The sequence below is a fragment of the Varroa jacobsoni genome, unplaced genomic scaffold, assembly GCF_002532875.2.
Source record: "Varroa jacobsoni isolate VJ856 unplaced genomic scaffold, vjacob_1.0 scaffold_941, whole genome shotgun sequence".
Classification (NCBI taxonomy): Eukaryota; Metazoa; Arthropoda; class Arachnida; order Mesostigmata; family Varroidae; genus Varroa; species Varroa jacobsoni.
The window spans coordinates 66,613-83,104 of record NW_019213843.1 but is presented as its reverse complement, the minus strand read 5'-3'; the positions used below and the strand labels follow the sequence as shown (position 1 = coordinate 83,104).

Genomic DNA, 16,492 nt, shown 5'->3' with positions numbered 1-16,492 from the left:
GTAGTAATCATCCTATGTTGTTGTTACATCGCTGTAGGTCGGTCGCCGCTCGTTGTTGGCCGTTTATCTCGCCACGTACATAGGCGATATATATTTCAACGACGTTAGGGTGACTCGGGTGGTCTGGTCTGATTCGGATCCGCTGTTAAGGTTGTTGCTGCCACTACTGCTGTCGTAACTAGCACTGCCGAGCAGAAACGGCAATTTGTCATACGTGGGGCACCGAAGCAACGGCATCGGCACTCCGGCCACCACCGCTATTGAAATCGGCTACGACCCCATGGACTCTCTCTGATGAGGCTTCGGGTGGGCTGGGCCACCCCGGAACTGCGGCAGTGCCAGCAGCCGCCGTCATGGCCGCGCGCCGTCGCTTCGAGCGGAACAGCGCAGACAGGCAAGCGACTAAAGGATGCTCTGGGTGTTCAACTAAGGGTTCCTCAAACTGGTCTTGTCGTCGCCGTCGCGTTTAAACGCTGACGATGTGCGTTGACGCTCATGATGGTAATGCTGATGATAATATTTTATAAGACGATACCTGCCGCTTAAATAGCCATCCTTAGGGAACCTTTCACGCATACTTGTTCGAACACGGGGAACTGTTACAAACACAAACACACCCATGTCATCTTGATACGTAGCATTGAATTACACAGTATTATGTAGTAGATTCGCAGGTATATCTGCATACAAAGGGGACAGAATAGCTCGTGAGTACTCGTTATATATATATATATATATATATATATCTGCATGCAGTGCGCAGTCTGTGTATTCTTGCGAATGTAAAATCGGTGTATGGCTTCCTGATGATCCGTTTTTTTGACTTTTCACAAGTATATCAGATATTTGAACGGTGGAGTGCGTTCGCACACGTACGAGACGACGAACGCCCGACTCCGGAGTTCCGAACAGATGTTGGCGCCAACGAATTCTGCCTCGTAAACGCAAATACGGTTCTTATCCTATCATGTCAGGCTGTATGCAGTCACTTACCCTAACTAACATACTTCTTAACTCGACAGTTTAGTCGGAAAGGACCATTTCAGATAGAAGCACGCTGAGCGCCCGGTAGTACTAGATGCTGAATTCAATTTGAGATACCACCAACATCGTCGTCACCCTTCATCCTCGACGAAAAATAATTACCCAAAGGTTTCTGCCGTTGATACCAGTGCCACTATGTGGTGACTGTGGCACCTAGATCAGCTGAAAGTAAACAGCCTAATAAAATGATATCTGTTTTTCTCATCTTCGGGACGCTTTGGCCAATCCCCGTACCCGCATCATCGCTGGGCACCAAAAAGAAGAGGAATAAATAGACGAAAAGCTGTTACAATTACTAATTACACCACCGAATCTAGAAAGAAAGGTGATAATCTGCTCACTGAGATGAGTAAGATTGGAGTTATAGCGTAACCGTTAAACAGACAAAATGAAAGCCGTCAACCATCGTCAAAGCGAAATGAAGATGTACACAACTGGCCAAATCGTCATTCCTTATTTCGGCGCGATCCCCGCTATTTAGCAGAAACCCCGCTACCAGTAATACATATAGACCGACACAGAACTACCAAGAAAGCCAAATGAACATCGCCTCAGGTTCGCCGTCGATGAAATTTTAATAATAATAATAATAATAATAATAATACTAGGAACAATAGGAGCATTGGTTTATTCGCTTAAACCTTTCACCGGTAGCGTGCGTGGGCTTTCTTTCCACTTTGGTATATCTCCATGCCACAAGATGTTTCGATCAACCCCAATAGGCGATTTTGCACAGAGGCCGACTCGTCTCCAAGAGCGGTTCCGCCTCCGACTCGATCTCATCGAGACAGGGTGGAGACTCCGCCGAGATACGGATCTCCAATAATGGCTGCTGAACGGCGAACACAGATAGGGGCAGACATGGAGTTTTAGTAAGTTCCCAATCCCTCGAGGGCTCGAGAAACTGAGTACGACCCTTCGCACACCACATGCACATAGTAGCCTGCATGTTATTTGAGCAAGTCCATGGTGAGGTCGGTAAATGTGCAGAATACTTCATTTGGATAATGGTGTTGGTAGCCGCGCATTGAAATAGGGCGACACTATTGAGGCGAGGGTCAACCGAGAGCTGTAACCTCCCCCTTCCCCCTTGGGCTGCCACCATCACGGGGTTTCGCCTAAATATATGTACATTACATATTCTCGCGCCACGTTTACCCAGAAAGAGACACAATCGGTGAGAATGGCCATCGAGGACAACCGAGCAATCCCGCGCATCACTGCTATGGAAGGCGAATAGACCCCTATAGAGCAGCGGCCGGCCCTCACACTGGAGGCATTAACAGCAATGGTGCTAGCGGCTTCCCTATACAATAACGAGCAGCACAACAGAATGTGTACTTGCGATTATGGGCTTGTGGAGTCTAAAGGATAGTGAACAACGGCACACTGCTACATTTTTAATCGCTCTACCCGTCTTTCATGATCTTTCTCCGTCACTTCCGAACAGCGGGCTAAATCGGAGGCTGAACTAAGGGGAAACTGCCTTTTCTCAAGTAGTAACGCAAATAACGTTGAAGTAGTACGGGCAACAGAATCGCACAAAACAACAGGGCGCAGCAGATTATGATGCAGGCTATTTTTATACGCGCTAATAGTGCATTTGAAAAAAACAAGTATTCAGTTTGAAATTTGCCGCGCACTCCGAGGCTTTACGACTCACGTTAGGCCTATTACTCTCTACTTCCTGCTTAGAGTGACCACAATCTAAGTAGGTGAAACGCGGTGGAATACAAACAAACAGATAGGTATCGTGGGATGCTAAGTGTACTGTAACATTCGGCTGCCGTGGATCATCATGCATGCAGACCACTACTGAGAAACCGTGGGCCGTAGCTAATACAGCCACACAGGAAAGACTAACCCGATTAAGATATTCTCCCTCGAGATTGAGTGCAAGCTGGACAAGATATGATACAATGCTTGTCGAGGCTACTTATCCCAATGGTCTTTTCACACGAACAGCGAAGGAGACCTGGGCTTAGCTTCCAGCAGACAGGCAAACGCATGTGCGCCTATGCAATATTGCACCAGCTGTATGTATCCACCTGCATGTACGACGATAGGCAAGCTATCGGCGGCGAGCAGAATCTGAAAGCCCAGACTGGTTAGTCCCAAAAAGAGCGTCACGAAAAGCTAGAACTACACAAAGGAACCCTGATCCATATTTACTCTTAGCATCTGCGTAACGCCACATCAAATTGCCACCGCTTTCGCTGATGAGGAAAAGATCACATTTATTCGTTTTTGCCCTAGTCTCTCCTTAGAAATTAGCAGTGAGGCGGTTAGATGGCCAAAAGAATGGAAAGTAAGGAGATCGAAGCTACAAAATCATATGCGCCGTCTATCCGTAGTCGGACCAGCATTCGCTACCACTGCTTATCACAACGATAGGGAACTTAGCTGCGTTGAGAAGCTAACACGAAGGAATATCAGGATTTACTCAGTCAGTCTCTACGTGGTTGGTTCCACCAGCAGACGTTTCTCTATGCAAGAGAGCTTAGTTGTGGGTAAAGAAACAGCTTTGAGTTTGTCAAAACCAATTAGAGGCAAGCGGCTACAATGAACTCCAACGAAAAACAGGGTTTTTACTAAGACTCTTTTGTGGCTTCTATGCTGTTTCTCTGTCCTGTTTTACGCTCTTGTGGTGAACACTGGCTCTTCACTTCAGTCACCCCTTGTGGCCCTGGCTAGTGGCCGACTAACACGATGAGGCCGAAGATTAGCTTGACTAACTTGTGAGGACCGACAGAAACAACCAGCTGACAAATGGGGCGAGGAAAGCCACAGCAAACGGATGCAGAGAAACTTTGGCTAAATTAAATGTCCTATGAGACTAAGAGGGCCTCGGAGCAGAAAAACTCTAACCTCAGTTGACTTCAACGATGTCGAGGAGGGACATCGTAAAATAGTCTCTCCTCGACACGAGGTTTTTGGCTGGCGAATGGTGGCCAACTCAAGCGGTATGTCACCGATTTGCGAACACGCGGCTGCTGTGCTGGTTTCGTTGTGATCCCGAATCCACTTAGTCATCTCTAGCCCTACTCCAAGCGTTTTCGTCCTCTGGACTGGGGGATCCTGAGCGAAATTAAAACCACTGCTGCGCGCGGCCGACTTTGACAACAACCAGACCAGGACAGACTTGCTTTCCATGGCGCAAGTCTCTCTTTTCACCCTACGCAGCCCTAAAAACGTAACTGAAACGCTTTTTAGTAGAGATGGACGTCTTATTTCGGTGGTCCTACCGCCGATGCCTAAATCCTTGCCTGGTACTATTTTTCCACGCGGACATTTAACACTACAGTTGTGGCAGTGAAATTTAACTAATCCAAAGACTAATGCGCTAGAGACCTAGGCACGTCTTTATATCGTAAAGATGAAGGGAGACTCATTTAGTTATGTCGTTTCACCAGCCGCGGCTATTCATAGTTTCGGCGACAAGCACATACATTTTACGCGATTTTATCACGAAATCTCATGAAACAATTATACGCTGCTACCACTAGAACAGTCGTGCACAGGGATATGACCGCAAGGATAATTGTAAATCTCCAGGTCGCGACGGAAAAGCATCCGTATCTTCATCTGCATCATTTATATGCGTGGCTTTTACTGGAAACGACCCGATAGCCCGAATTGCTAAGGCCGGTGTGAGGTAGTAATAGCATTAAATTCTGTTCTTCATATTTAACATACGCTAAGGGGAGAAATCCAGTGGCGTTCTGCGGCAATTCTTTAAGTCCTGAAGCCGCTCGATCGATTATTACCATTATCATCATTTCAGTAGAAGTTTACCATCAAGGTTTGTTAATATTTAGTTTCAGTAGGTAGCGGCTGTTGTCCACAATTGACCCTGGCGCCTTCTTCGCTCATTGCCTGCTCCAGATGTTTACCTTTATCACCGTGTCGACACAATTCGTGAATATGTTGCCTTCAACTAACGCTCGCTGTCATATTGGCATTACTTCTAAGTAAACACGTATCTATTATTAGAATACCTTTATCTAATTACTCCGTAAAGGTCACAGTCGCTATCCGTAATAGCAGGCTTCCTTTGCTTATAGCTGCTTCAAAACGGGAGAATGCCTTTGAAAACATCAAAGGTGCACCGCCAATGAGACAGGTTAAGACGACTGTCGAGTTGAGAACCTATCGCAGATGTACACCTACGTAGTATTCTCAAAAATGTTCAGCCACCTGCATACGAAGCGCACACCTACCGCGGACGGCCGGGCATACATTAGCGTCGTAGAAAGTAAGCTAGATAACCAATCATCACCCAACGGCACGACCAAAGTCTCGGTCGTACGACGTAAACACGCACAGAGACAAATAGAGACTCACGTCCTCATACGACACGATTAATATCCTTGACGCTCTCTCACCGAACGACCTCGTATCGGTGCGAAATCACGCCTCGCCTTTCTTTGAGAAAGCATTTATCTGCGTTTTCGCGACACTTCCGTCTCTCCATGCGCTAATCAGTCCTTGATCATTCTTTAGTTTAATGTGTTCCCCTTCCAGGAGGACCGACACCTCATAGAATGTGCTGCTTCGATCAGCCCAAGTGCTGGGCCAGGTATGATACAGTGGTGAGCTCGCAGTCATCTCAATTACTGATAGTGAAGCAACTCTGCGCCTTTCTCTGCGTTGCGTGTCTGTACGAGGGTGAAGATTCCTGCCTATGAATATCTGATACGCTTGTCTAAGGCAGCTGTACCATCGTTTGAATAGCATTGTACAAGTAGACAGAGGCTGAATAAGAAACTACAAAAATCGTTTTATATACACGTATGTGTGTACGTGCGTTTCGTGCACGCCAACGGCGCCAAATTCTATGTCAAGCTCGTGTAGACAATCGGAATAAAAGCGATATTATCTCACAAAACGAAAGCCATATATCATGTGATATTCTATAATAATTTAAATGATATACCCGTCAGTCTGCCTCGATGACGGTAAATACAACAACAACAACAACACGGCAAAAAAAGGACAAAGGACCGATGTAGAGTTCGCCTTAGATACCTCTCTGAGCTGTTGTCGATTAAATGATCGGCCTCGGTTCCGTGGTCTGGCATCGGCAGCATCCGGTCGAGGGAAAAGTTCTATTGTATCATGCTACTGCTAGTATTAGAAACGCTCGTTTCCCCGACAGATTGCTTTCATGGTAGGGAGAATCGCTTGTCTGCTTACTTGCCTGACTGGTTGTTTAACGCTGTCGTCGCTGCAGCTCTGTACGATTCTCTGCCCTGTTGTTACGCTTTCATCGCCGGCGCTGGAGCAGGCTCTTCAGGCATTGCTACGATTACTGTAGCCAAAGTCAAGAGACTGCGCGTCCAACTGCAGTCTGCTTCTTGACCGGTGGCTGTCGTTTTTTTCCCGAGTTTGCTCTGTTTCTGTTTAGTTTTGTGCAGCACCGAACGGCCAAGGATGATATAGCGCTGCGTCGCGCCGCACTGCTGTTCGTCGACTAATCCAACGGCAGAGTTTGTGAGCGTCGCACTGCCGGGACGACAAACTACACCCGCCACCGTGACGAGAATGAGAAGAAAGAACATCGCAAAAAAGAATTGCGTGCGTTATACAGTAGCGTTGGGAACATGCGCGGATGTGCGTTGGCTTGGTCGACCAACTCCAGCTCGTTCCACCACCAACATCGACACCAGCAGCTTTGCAACCGCCAGACGAGAGGTTTTGTCTGTTGCTCTATCCGGCGGTTGGCAAAGCGTTGACGACGACGACGACGACGACGGCGGCGGCGGCGGCGGCGGCGGCGGCGGCGAACGACGACAAACAGCAGCCAACGGCGTTCGTCAATTCTCGACAACAGAAGCCAGTTATAGCGTTATGCTGCTGCTGTCGCAATAACTGCTGCTGTTTTTTCCGACACATTGGCAGTGGCGCTGGTGCCGTCCCTACGTCGTAATATCTGTCTGAGCAGGTCGGACAACAGCAACTCGTCATCGGGAGTCACAGTAGCAACACGCACAGCGGACGCGTCTGTATCGGCCGTAGTACAGGCGGTAGGGTGAGCATGCAACGTCGGCATGATCAAGCGACCAGGGAGACTACGTACTCACATAGTAGAGTTGCTAAAACTGCAACTACAACGGTGGCGGCAGCGGCAACAATCTTTCATAATTTCGTACCTTGCCGGGCAAATTTTCTCGATTAATCATCGGCTTCTGTGAAACACCCGCTGGCCGCTGGTCGCTCGCCGGCATTCAGCTCAGGCGACGCAAGAGCTCCCTTCGTCAATTCGGTCCTGCGCCAATGAGGAGGAAGAAAAGCCAACAAGTCGACATCAACGACAATAACGTCAGCGGCAGGGGCTAAGCAAAACGATTTTTGTTAAAGAAGGCGTAAAGAAGACGAAGCAGCAAAACAGCCTTAGACAAACGGGCTGAGAGGTCCGAAGACAACCGCTTGGAGCCACCGGAGGTGATCTTCGTGTGAGACCAGCAACAACAGTTCCCCTAGCACAATTCGAGCTGACCGACTCCCGTCGACCGTTCCTCAGTCGAGGCAACGACAAGCAATCAGCCACTGAAGACTCTCGTTATCATCGACCCTTTTGTATGACTACATAACTACTATGAGCATATAGGAAGGTTTTGGATCGTTGGTGAGATAGAGCAGCGGGGACGTTCACGACGCTGTCTAACAGCACCAGCGAACGGGATAACTGTAACAAACGAAGTAAATGAATCAACGCGCAGGGCGAGCCGGCCATGAAAGACGGTAGCGGTCAAACATAGGGCCAGGATTAACAAGTCGTGCGAACTTGCAACACAAATATTGGTAAAAGATAGGATTCGAAGGAAGTGTGATATCCGCGCGTAACTGGGGAGCAAACCATTAGGCGCTATGATTCTCCGACGGTGACACTTATGGCGCAAAGCGCAACAAGAAGATGACAACCCGCGCTTGTCGACGAGTTTGTAGTCACAGCTGTTGGTTGGTCTTCATAGCACATCCACCTGTTGCTTAAGAGGATAGAGCTTTGGCTAGTGACGGAAAGATAATCAAGGAAGTAACGATGGATACAAATATTGGAAGGATAAATGTAAAGATTATTATTCAGAATGGCAACATATTTATGGTTGTGCCATCTTGCCTAGCTTGTACGTATATAAAGGTGTGATACCGTATAGTCAACAATTTAAATTGTTGACTATACGGCTGCCTCGTAACAACTACAACATAGGAAGAGAGAGAGCAAAAGCTTGCAGACAACAGCCGATCACAAAAAATCCTCAGCACCGTTATTCTCGTAGTAGGAGAAGACAATCGTCAGCCTGCATGTCGTGACCTAGACGCCGCGCTGCAATGCAAGTACCCCGTATCCGACTGCCTTAAATATTATCGTATCGTACTCGAATGTAGAATTCGCTTGTGAGAAGAAACCGCCTGATGAGTCGTGCGCCCCTTACTCACTGTGGGGTCCCTGCTCACAGAATAATGCCCGGAGTAAAATCAACGAGTAACCAAAGCCCAGGGTGAGAACGATAAAATCCAGTAAGCCGTTGAACATCAATTGGGCGTCTGGCGCGTGGGCTTCTGATGGGGTGGCAATGAGGTAGTCCATGGTCCATCCTGAGCCCAAACCGTTCGGGGATCGTCTTTCCAGCTCATTCTCTCGTGCTTTTGGACCTCGTGGGCCCGTGCAATACCAGGCGCAGGGGCAAACTTCCCGGCGGAAACCTGCAGAAGCAGCTACGACGCTGGCACTAACCGGCCACGAACCACAGCGGCTCTGGATTTCAAACGTTTACCGAGCTACCGAGCGATGTTGGACGATCGTCTAAATGGGAGGGCCGCCGCCGCCGCTGCTGCAAAAGGGAAATTGGAGAAAACTCCTAAAAGAAAGCGGTGGCCCTGGTCAAGAAGGGGATTGGAGCTCGTCAGGGCTGTGAGAGCGGCACCCACAATAATTAAGTTAGCTGCCGTCGACCAGGAAAAGTTTCTGCTGCACAAGCATTAAGTTCCAGTCGCTGGCAAAGGGCGCTGCTGGATCGTTCCTGTTAGCTACCATCGCTGACGCCATTGCCTATGTGAGTGGTAGAGTCTCTGCGTATTTGTGTATATAGCTATCAGCTGCAAACGCGCTATTCTACACTTGTCGAACACTAGAAAAGCAATAAGGCCGGTAGTGGTAGCCATCGACGCCTAGAGCGATACCGAAACCGAGATCAGCCATAACAGCGACTCCGCGTGCGGTACTGGTAATGCTATAGCTAGTGACGACCTCGGAAGACGATGCCCAGTTTCACGCATACACACGCTTCCAGAGTCACCAGAAAAGCCGCACGTTTTAACGTATTCGCCACAATCGGCCTATTGCTGACGGCTTCATGCTATGCGGAGCTAAGAAATCTGGCGTAATGATGCTTCCCGCTATCGGAACCACCAAAGCATACGTGTTCCGCCGGGCTATTGGCAACTAGTGAAGGACAACAGAAGCAGGCCACGTTAGAGCTATTGTGATCTGCGTCTACTCGTATTTTTCCCCGGACTTCCCAAATGGCATCGAAGAGATTCGCCTTATAGGAGCTGAAATTACGGGTCTTCTTCCACAGCCAGATAGTACTGGCCATATTGGTCACGCGGAAATAACAGCGGGTGTTGGTAACGACTGTGAGCAGCATGTTGGCACAGCAGTCGCCAGGGTGACGCTTGCTGCTGAGATATAGTAGTTTTTGCCCTCGACGAATTTTGCTGCGGGCAGCTCATTGTAACGAGCTAAGCGTTAGCGGCGACTGCCGACCATCGGTAGCTGGGGCAAACCACAATAGGAGCAGAGGTTTATGCATGTTTCGAGTTCGTTTCAGCAGCACTATTCGGTGCTTGCTCTCTGCTCTTGTCCGGATGAACGAAGAAACTCTGCAAGTACGACCCAACAGCGGCCGTATCGAAGTAGCCGCTCGGCTCGCAGCAGACGATTGGGGCTTCGAGGAGAAACTGCTGGACTTTGAGAAGCAGTGTCGAGGAGCTGCGAGGAGCAATTCAGCTGCAAACTGGCTAAAAATAAAGAGTCAAACAAAGAAGCGTACCGTTTACAGCAATCATTGTTAACAAGGAAATACGCGATAGACCGGGTCGCGTTTACACGATCTTCAACCTCCCACTTTCCGCCCCCCGCGCTCATTGCGCACAATTTGCCGCCCAAGACTGTCAGGCAAAGTAGCAGACAGGGTACCACCATTACTTCTCATACTTTATGTTTTGCTTCTATGGCCGTTGATAACTGGATGCTCGCCACAAATCGGATCAACAAACTGGCGATGAACGGCGCCAGCACTACATGATAGGATATACGACGGCCGCTTTCGAAAGAAATCGTAACATTTTCAACGGTAGCTAACTCTGAGCTCGTTCGAACGCAAAGCGGTCGCAGCGGCAACGGAGCCGAGCAGCGCAAAGGCGCCTACTTCGTCTAGTTTCTGACGGCAATCGACTATCGAATATCCACTGGCTGACTCACTGACGCGGACAGACTAACTTGACGGGATGAAAAACACAGTCCTATGAGATCGCCTCCAATGAGACCAGACATCGTGGCGACGCGACGGACTTGCGGCAGCAGGCACCCTGCCCTGCGGCGCCTCCTCTACTTGAGTTCAATTTGCAAACATAAATGTGTACTGTAGGCGGCACGGATTTTGGAAAAAGGATTTCGGCCTGAATTCACCAGTCGTCGCCAACGTGAGCGCCATAGTACCGCAGTACATCGACATGAGCATCTTGGACGCGATGCCGTCTGGCTTGCTTTTATAGGTCAAGTAATTGGCATGACTAAAACAAGAGATAAGACAAATGCAGTTTATTGTGGCGTCCTGACTGATCACTTAGATTGATTGAATGGTCCTCCTTACTCCCGGCCGAGAAACGCATACATAAACTGATATGAATGTAAAACATACTCCTATTATGTCGTTATAATAAAACTGTTGCGGTAAAATTTCAAGCTGTACGTTTTCTGCCCTTAAAGTAGGTGCTAAAAGAAATATTCTCTTCTTTGGGTAGCCGTGACAAGATCAAAAGTCCCGTCATGATCACATCGTCTGTTGCAACAGTTCTTTAACGTTCAACATAATAGTAGCAGCAAATAGCCTTGGCTAGGTGCTATTTAGACCACGTGCTGGGGCAAATTTTTCTTTACGCGAACGTCCAGTACGGTCTCTCCGGCGGTGTTGCGTCAGCAGCGCTCAACGCTGGCCAGGCTCAGCCTGTCGCTCGGTCCACAAACGTATATATTTATACATTCCGGGATCTGGCCGTCCGTCGTTAGGAGCTCGCGGCGAAGGGGCCGGACCGGACCGGGCCAACGGTGCCACGCATCGTTGCCCCGGGAGCCAGAGAGCTGTTGTCGGAGTTGGGTAGCGATCGGAGCCGCCGCAGATCTTCGTTAACATCGTGGTGGGGTGGCAAAGAGAAGGCGGCGACGAGGTCGAGGGGACCTAGCTGAAGAGCACATCTGTGTTTTGTGAACTGCACGCGTTGATCGGAGGACTTGAGTCGATTAGTGGTGGACTACGTGCTGGCCAATGAGAGCCCGCAGTAGAGACTACATGGTCTCAGCGATGAGAAATAACATCGGGTACCTATTAGTGGGTACGTAACAGATTAGCAATGGCTGCCACTACAGACCAGTTGCTGGTGATTGACGGAAACGTGCTACGAATTGAAAGTGGTGAAAAGTAAGGAGCGAAAAAAACGTAAAGCGCCGACAGTGGCACTAAAAAGATGGGCCGATACACCCCCATGTTGTTGAGGATGTGCTATGTAGCGTGGGACGGGATGTGCAGTACGGCTGTACACATCACTCAATGACCAGATGGCTCGTAGTGATGCTGGTCGAAACGACTGGTTCATTGTAGGATTGCCACCTAACCAAAGTCGCTAGTTTTAGCTAACATAGTTGACAAACGTAGGCAGAAGGCTTGGACATGGTCAAACAATCGAAAGCGCAAAAGTGACGCATATGTCATTTTGCTGAAGCATTTCATGCTGTGACTGCAAAAAAATCACCTCTGCTCAATATGTACTAATATGGATAGACGATCCCAGTATACCGCGACTTTACTGGAGGTGTCTGGGAAGCATGTTCACGTACTTACGACCTTAATCTACACCACCATATCCACAACATAGGCAATAATATGATCATAATTCATTTATCTTGTCTTCTTACGTTTTCTCAAGTCTAGTAGACTAATAGTATATATTTTATTAACTGACGTAACATGTCTTCACTACGATTAAATGTTTCGTCTAATACCGCCGTTAGGCGTTCCATCAGACGGCTGTTTTAGGACGAAACGAAGCATGTCTATGCCCGTATTCGATCCTGGACCTTGAACAAGACGCAATCCCCATTTGTCCCCGTCTACATATATATATATATATATATATATAATACAGAATATCCTGCTGGATCGAAACCTTATACTCGGAAATGCGGTCACTGTACCTTCTAAATTATTGCTAAACACATTAGCCCCACATCTGTTAGTTAAGAACGGGCATCGAACGTCGAAATATTGGAATCCAGCTATTCAACTTATCATAGAAGCATGTTACATAATACGTAATTATACTTACAATGAGCCGCATTCCTATATCCTTGCTGGATAGCAGCTCGTGCCGCTCCTGAGGTGTAGTATGATGCTGGGTTGTTGCCATCGATTGAGTGAAAGAACACATCCATGTCTTCAGCACTTTCATAAACCCCGGCTCCAACACCCCCTTGGGGTCCCACACCGCTTACACCCCCACCTGCAGCCCAACTTTGTTGAAGCTGAGCGCAGGAGTCGCTTTGATGACTCGGGGAAGATCCTTCCATCGTCATACCGGACACAGCAGCAGCGTTCGCAGCTGCTGGACTCGGTCGCAGCTAGAATGCACAACTATCAGTAGGACCCCACAGCACGACACAGTTGTTGTTGTTGTTGTTGTTGTTGTTGTTGCTGCTGCTGCTGCTGCTGCTGATGCTGTTGTTGTTGTTGTTGTTGTTGTCGTCGTCGTCGTCGTCGTCGTCGTCGTCGTCGTCGTCGTTTACGAATCCTAAAAGGTCAGCAAGGAAACGGAAAAAACATCCTCATATATCATATTCTCATAGATTCAACGCGTCTGCTTTACGCTAACCGACTAATATATACTGTCATCCACAACGTGTTGTAAGGAGATTCTTACAAGTTATAACTACAGTCGAGCTTTTTTCCTACTTTATATCCTTAGTCTAATAGCAACAGTATATATATATAGATTGTCCTTAAACATCGAATCCTCGTCTGATGGTGGAAGGATCGGTGCCAATTGCCTTCATGACATCAATCGGGTCGATAAGCTTACAACGCAATTCTAATAAAAGCCATAGAAAGAAAAAGGAACTGAAACAAATCGCTGCTGTTTGTTCATCAATCACCAAAAGCGATCAGTAAGTCGAATAAGCAAAGGTGGTAAGTGGCGTTGAGCTCTGTATGCGTGCGTGCGTGCGTGTGCGTGTGTGTGTGTGTGCGTGTGTGTGTGTACGTGCGCAGGCGTGCCTATGATTGTGTCTACTCTGTATGTATAACGCATGTAGAACCATTTTGCCTTCAAGCGTTAGCATCTGCTGTGAAGAGCTGCGTCGTCCGTTTTCTTTTTGATAAAGCTCTGTTATCAGCGTTTTCAACACGTTCGTTCTTTTCTCCAGTTGCTGACGTTGTATCAGTTCAGATATGGCCACTCGCAGCAGTTGGCATTGCCCAGCAGTGACGACTTTATACCCTTTTTGCCGCTGAGCAGCTATTACTGTTACTACCAGCATAATTATTTTGAATTTTATTATCACGATATCATGTAGTTATTGCCATTGTCCGTAATGGTGGCTCTAGCGTGGTCTATCTGTGACGGCAACGCAGTGCCATATGGAATAAGGCTCTCCGAGGGCCGTAGTCAAGCCAGCGGTCACGGCAGAAGCGGCCGGGGCCAACATAGCGGCAGCGCTGGTTCCAATCGGGCCGGGGAAATCTCGTCAAGTCTCATTTGAAACCGTTTAGAAATACTACACAGTAGCACACGCAGCTAATGGCTGCAGGGCCAGTTGTGACGCACAGATCGAAATTAACCAGCGAAATTGACCGCAGGAGCGTCAACAACTGCCGAAGCTTCAGGCTGAGCTGGTGCGCGACAAGGATTAAGACGACGACGACGAGTTGACACTGCTGCTGGAGCTCCAAAGCGCTGGCGACAACGAAACGCCGATACCGAATGACGAGCCCAAACGGATTTACGATTTCAACGAAATCGTCAGCTTGCGCGAATGATACATCACTTCTACTTGATCTACTTTAAAACGCGAGGAAACACTGAAAACCGGTTGAACGGCGGATGGTCCGAGGACAAAAAAAAAAAAAAAAAAAAAAAAAAAAAAAAGGAAACGCATAAGAAGACGGCAAAAAAGCCATAGAGGAATAAAGTCAAAGAAGTGAACGGTGTTTGATTTTAAGACAGGTGACATGAGGACATAACATAAATTTATCGAATATCTAATCTATACAAACACGGACAAACTAGCATCTTTCTCCCTGTTCCAGCCTTATTCTTAACAGATCAATAAAGAAGATTGTCAAGAATATTTATAATGATTTGTATATCTATCGCCTTAAAACAAACACGTATCTCGCTCTAATCAAGTATATATTCACCTGTCTTACGGTTGTTGTCGGTAGCATGATCATGATTCCTATGATCAGTAGATGAGAAAAAAAAATCAGCGTATGTATACAATACAATGTTATAAACATGGGGTCAAGTTAGAAGGGTCCCTGCCAAGTGTAGGTGTTCAGTTAACTCGGCGTTATCAAAATAAGGTTGCCTGTTTACCATATCGAGTTCACGTGCCAGATAGTTACTCAACTTAAACAATTGACTCAAGGAAGTTCTAAGAGCAGCAGCGTATTTCCTGAGACAGGCTAAACGTATTCAATATTCTTACAGGCACCCCCCTTCTTAACACTGAGTTTATAATAACTCTCGGCTAAACAGACGAAAAAAAGGACACCATTATTATTGTATTATAAAATCCCGACGCCATATATACGTTCGTCTGTTTACGTACGTATATGATTGATGGAAGTATATTCGATTGATCTTCTACGCGACGCGATCGCTAAAGCGTTAAAAAATGTATCGTTCAAAGAGCTATCAGTAACATCGGCCCTCTTCTCACGAAGAAAAAAATTAGGACGCCCTGGTTCACGCTGTCATTTTTTACTGCAACGAAACACGAGGGTCAAAGCTGATATATTACATTGATGTACATCTCTTTCAATAGACTTGAAGGCTGGTCCGCTTGTTAGTGCGGCTGTCATTATGTAAACTGAGATGTTTGGGCCAATTGATTTTAGCGATCTAGGGGCCGTTCGTTGCTCGCGATTAAGGCTACCCGCTGCTATGCGGCACAGGCACTCTGTCAATCAAGCAGACCGGCCACAGGTTCTCAGGGGGCTCAAAGAAAGCAATGCCAATATCGCCATTAGAGGCTTGGGGACATATGTAGACGCATGCATAAACACTTGTATCATCTGAACGATTTCGACAATTCAGTGCCGCGCAGCTAATGCTGCTGGTGGGGTTCATTTTGTTACTAGCGGCTAACTAGCTGTGTCCGATTGCGGCACTATACAGTTGGCGCGAAGTACCACGGTCAGCACGAATCGCATCTCACATAAAGCCTAAGCACAGAAATCAATGAATGAGGAAAGGTTCTGAAAGAGTCTGACACATATATACCGAAAGCATAGAGCGCCATGAATGGTGATGATCAGTAGACGGAGGACTGTTGCTGCTGACGAACTACTGCCTGCTCCTCTCTGTTTAGCACATCAGGGTATTTATCCTTTGTCCTATCCTTCGGTTAGTCTGCGCTCGTTAACCTTTTATATTAGAATGTTGTCGTAGATGCTACTTTTTTTTTTATGTGAATGTGGGCAAGTCTGCCCTGCTGGGCCTCCGAGGTAACAGTAACAACCTCCCCTAAACAACAGCTGTAGCCACAGCGACAGCGACATCGACGAAGCACCTCGGTGCTGTCAGACTGAGATCGTCTCTTCACATCTCATTCAAGTCAAAGAAAAACGTCTAGAGGCAACGTGAAGACGCAGAAGGGGCAGGCTAAAGAGCAGCTCGATCCGCCGGCAATTACCCATACAGCCAATGCCACTGGCTGAATCCGGTGCTAACTTTCGTATCACACATGAGTAAGACATTACCTCGAGAAACAGAGTCACATAATAATCGATCTTATCAGATTTAATATGCACATTCATTACACCCCGGTTAAACAAAACTGTTAAGCACCATGCGCTAATCAGATAAGAGCTATCCGTTCTTCCTTAGCGATCGACCTTTATATACATATATATATAAGGTCGATCAGTGTCGATATATAGTCAAGAAG

General features: G+C 47.5%; 1 protein-coding gene across 4 annotated transcripts in view; it reads right to left on the bottom strand.

The window, feature by feature from the left end:
• Nucleotides 1–16,492, bottom strand: part of LOC111265177 (transcription factor GATA-3) — a 110,466-nt gene that overhangs the window by 41,540 nt on the left and 52,434 nt on the right. For all 4 annotated transcript variants that reach the window (XM_086970379.1, XM_086970378.1, XM_022841607.2 and 1 more), the window contains one exon: nucleotides 12,652–13,113. In XM_086970379.1, coding sequence (XP_086826505.1) covers nucleotides 12,652–12,898 — 247 coding nt within the window. In that variant the 5' untranslated portion in view covers nucleotides 12,899–13,113. The remainder of the gene's footprint in view (nucleotides 1–12,651; nucleotides 13,114–16,492) is intronic.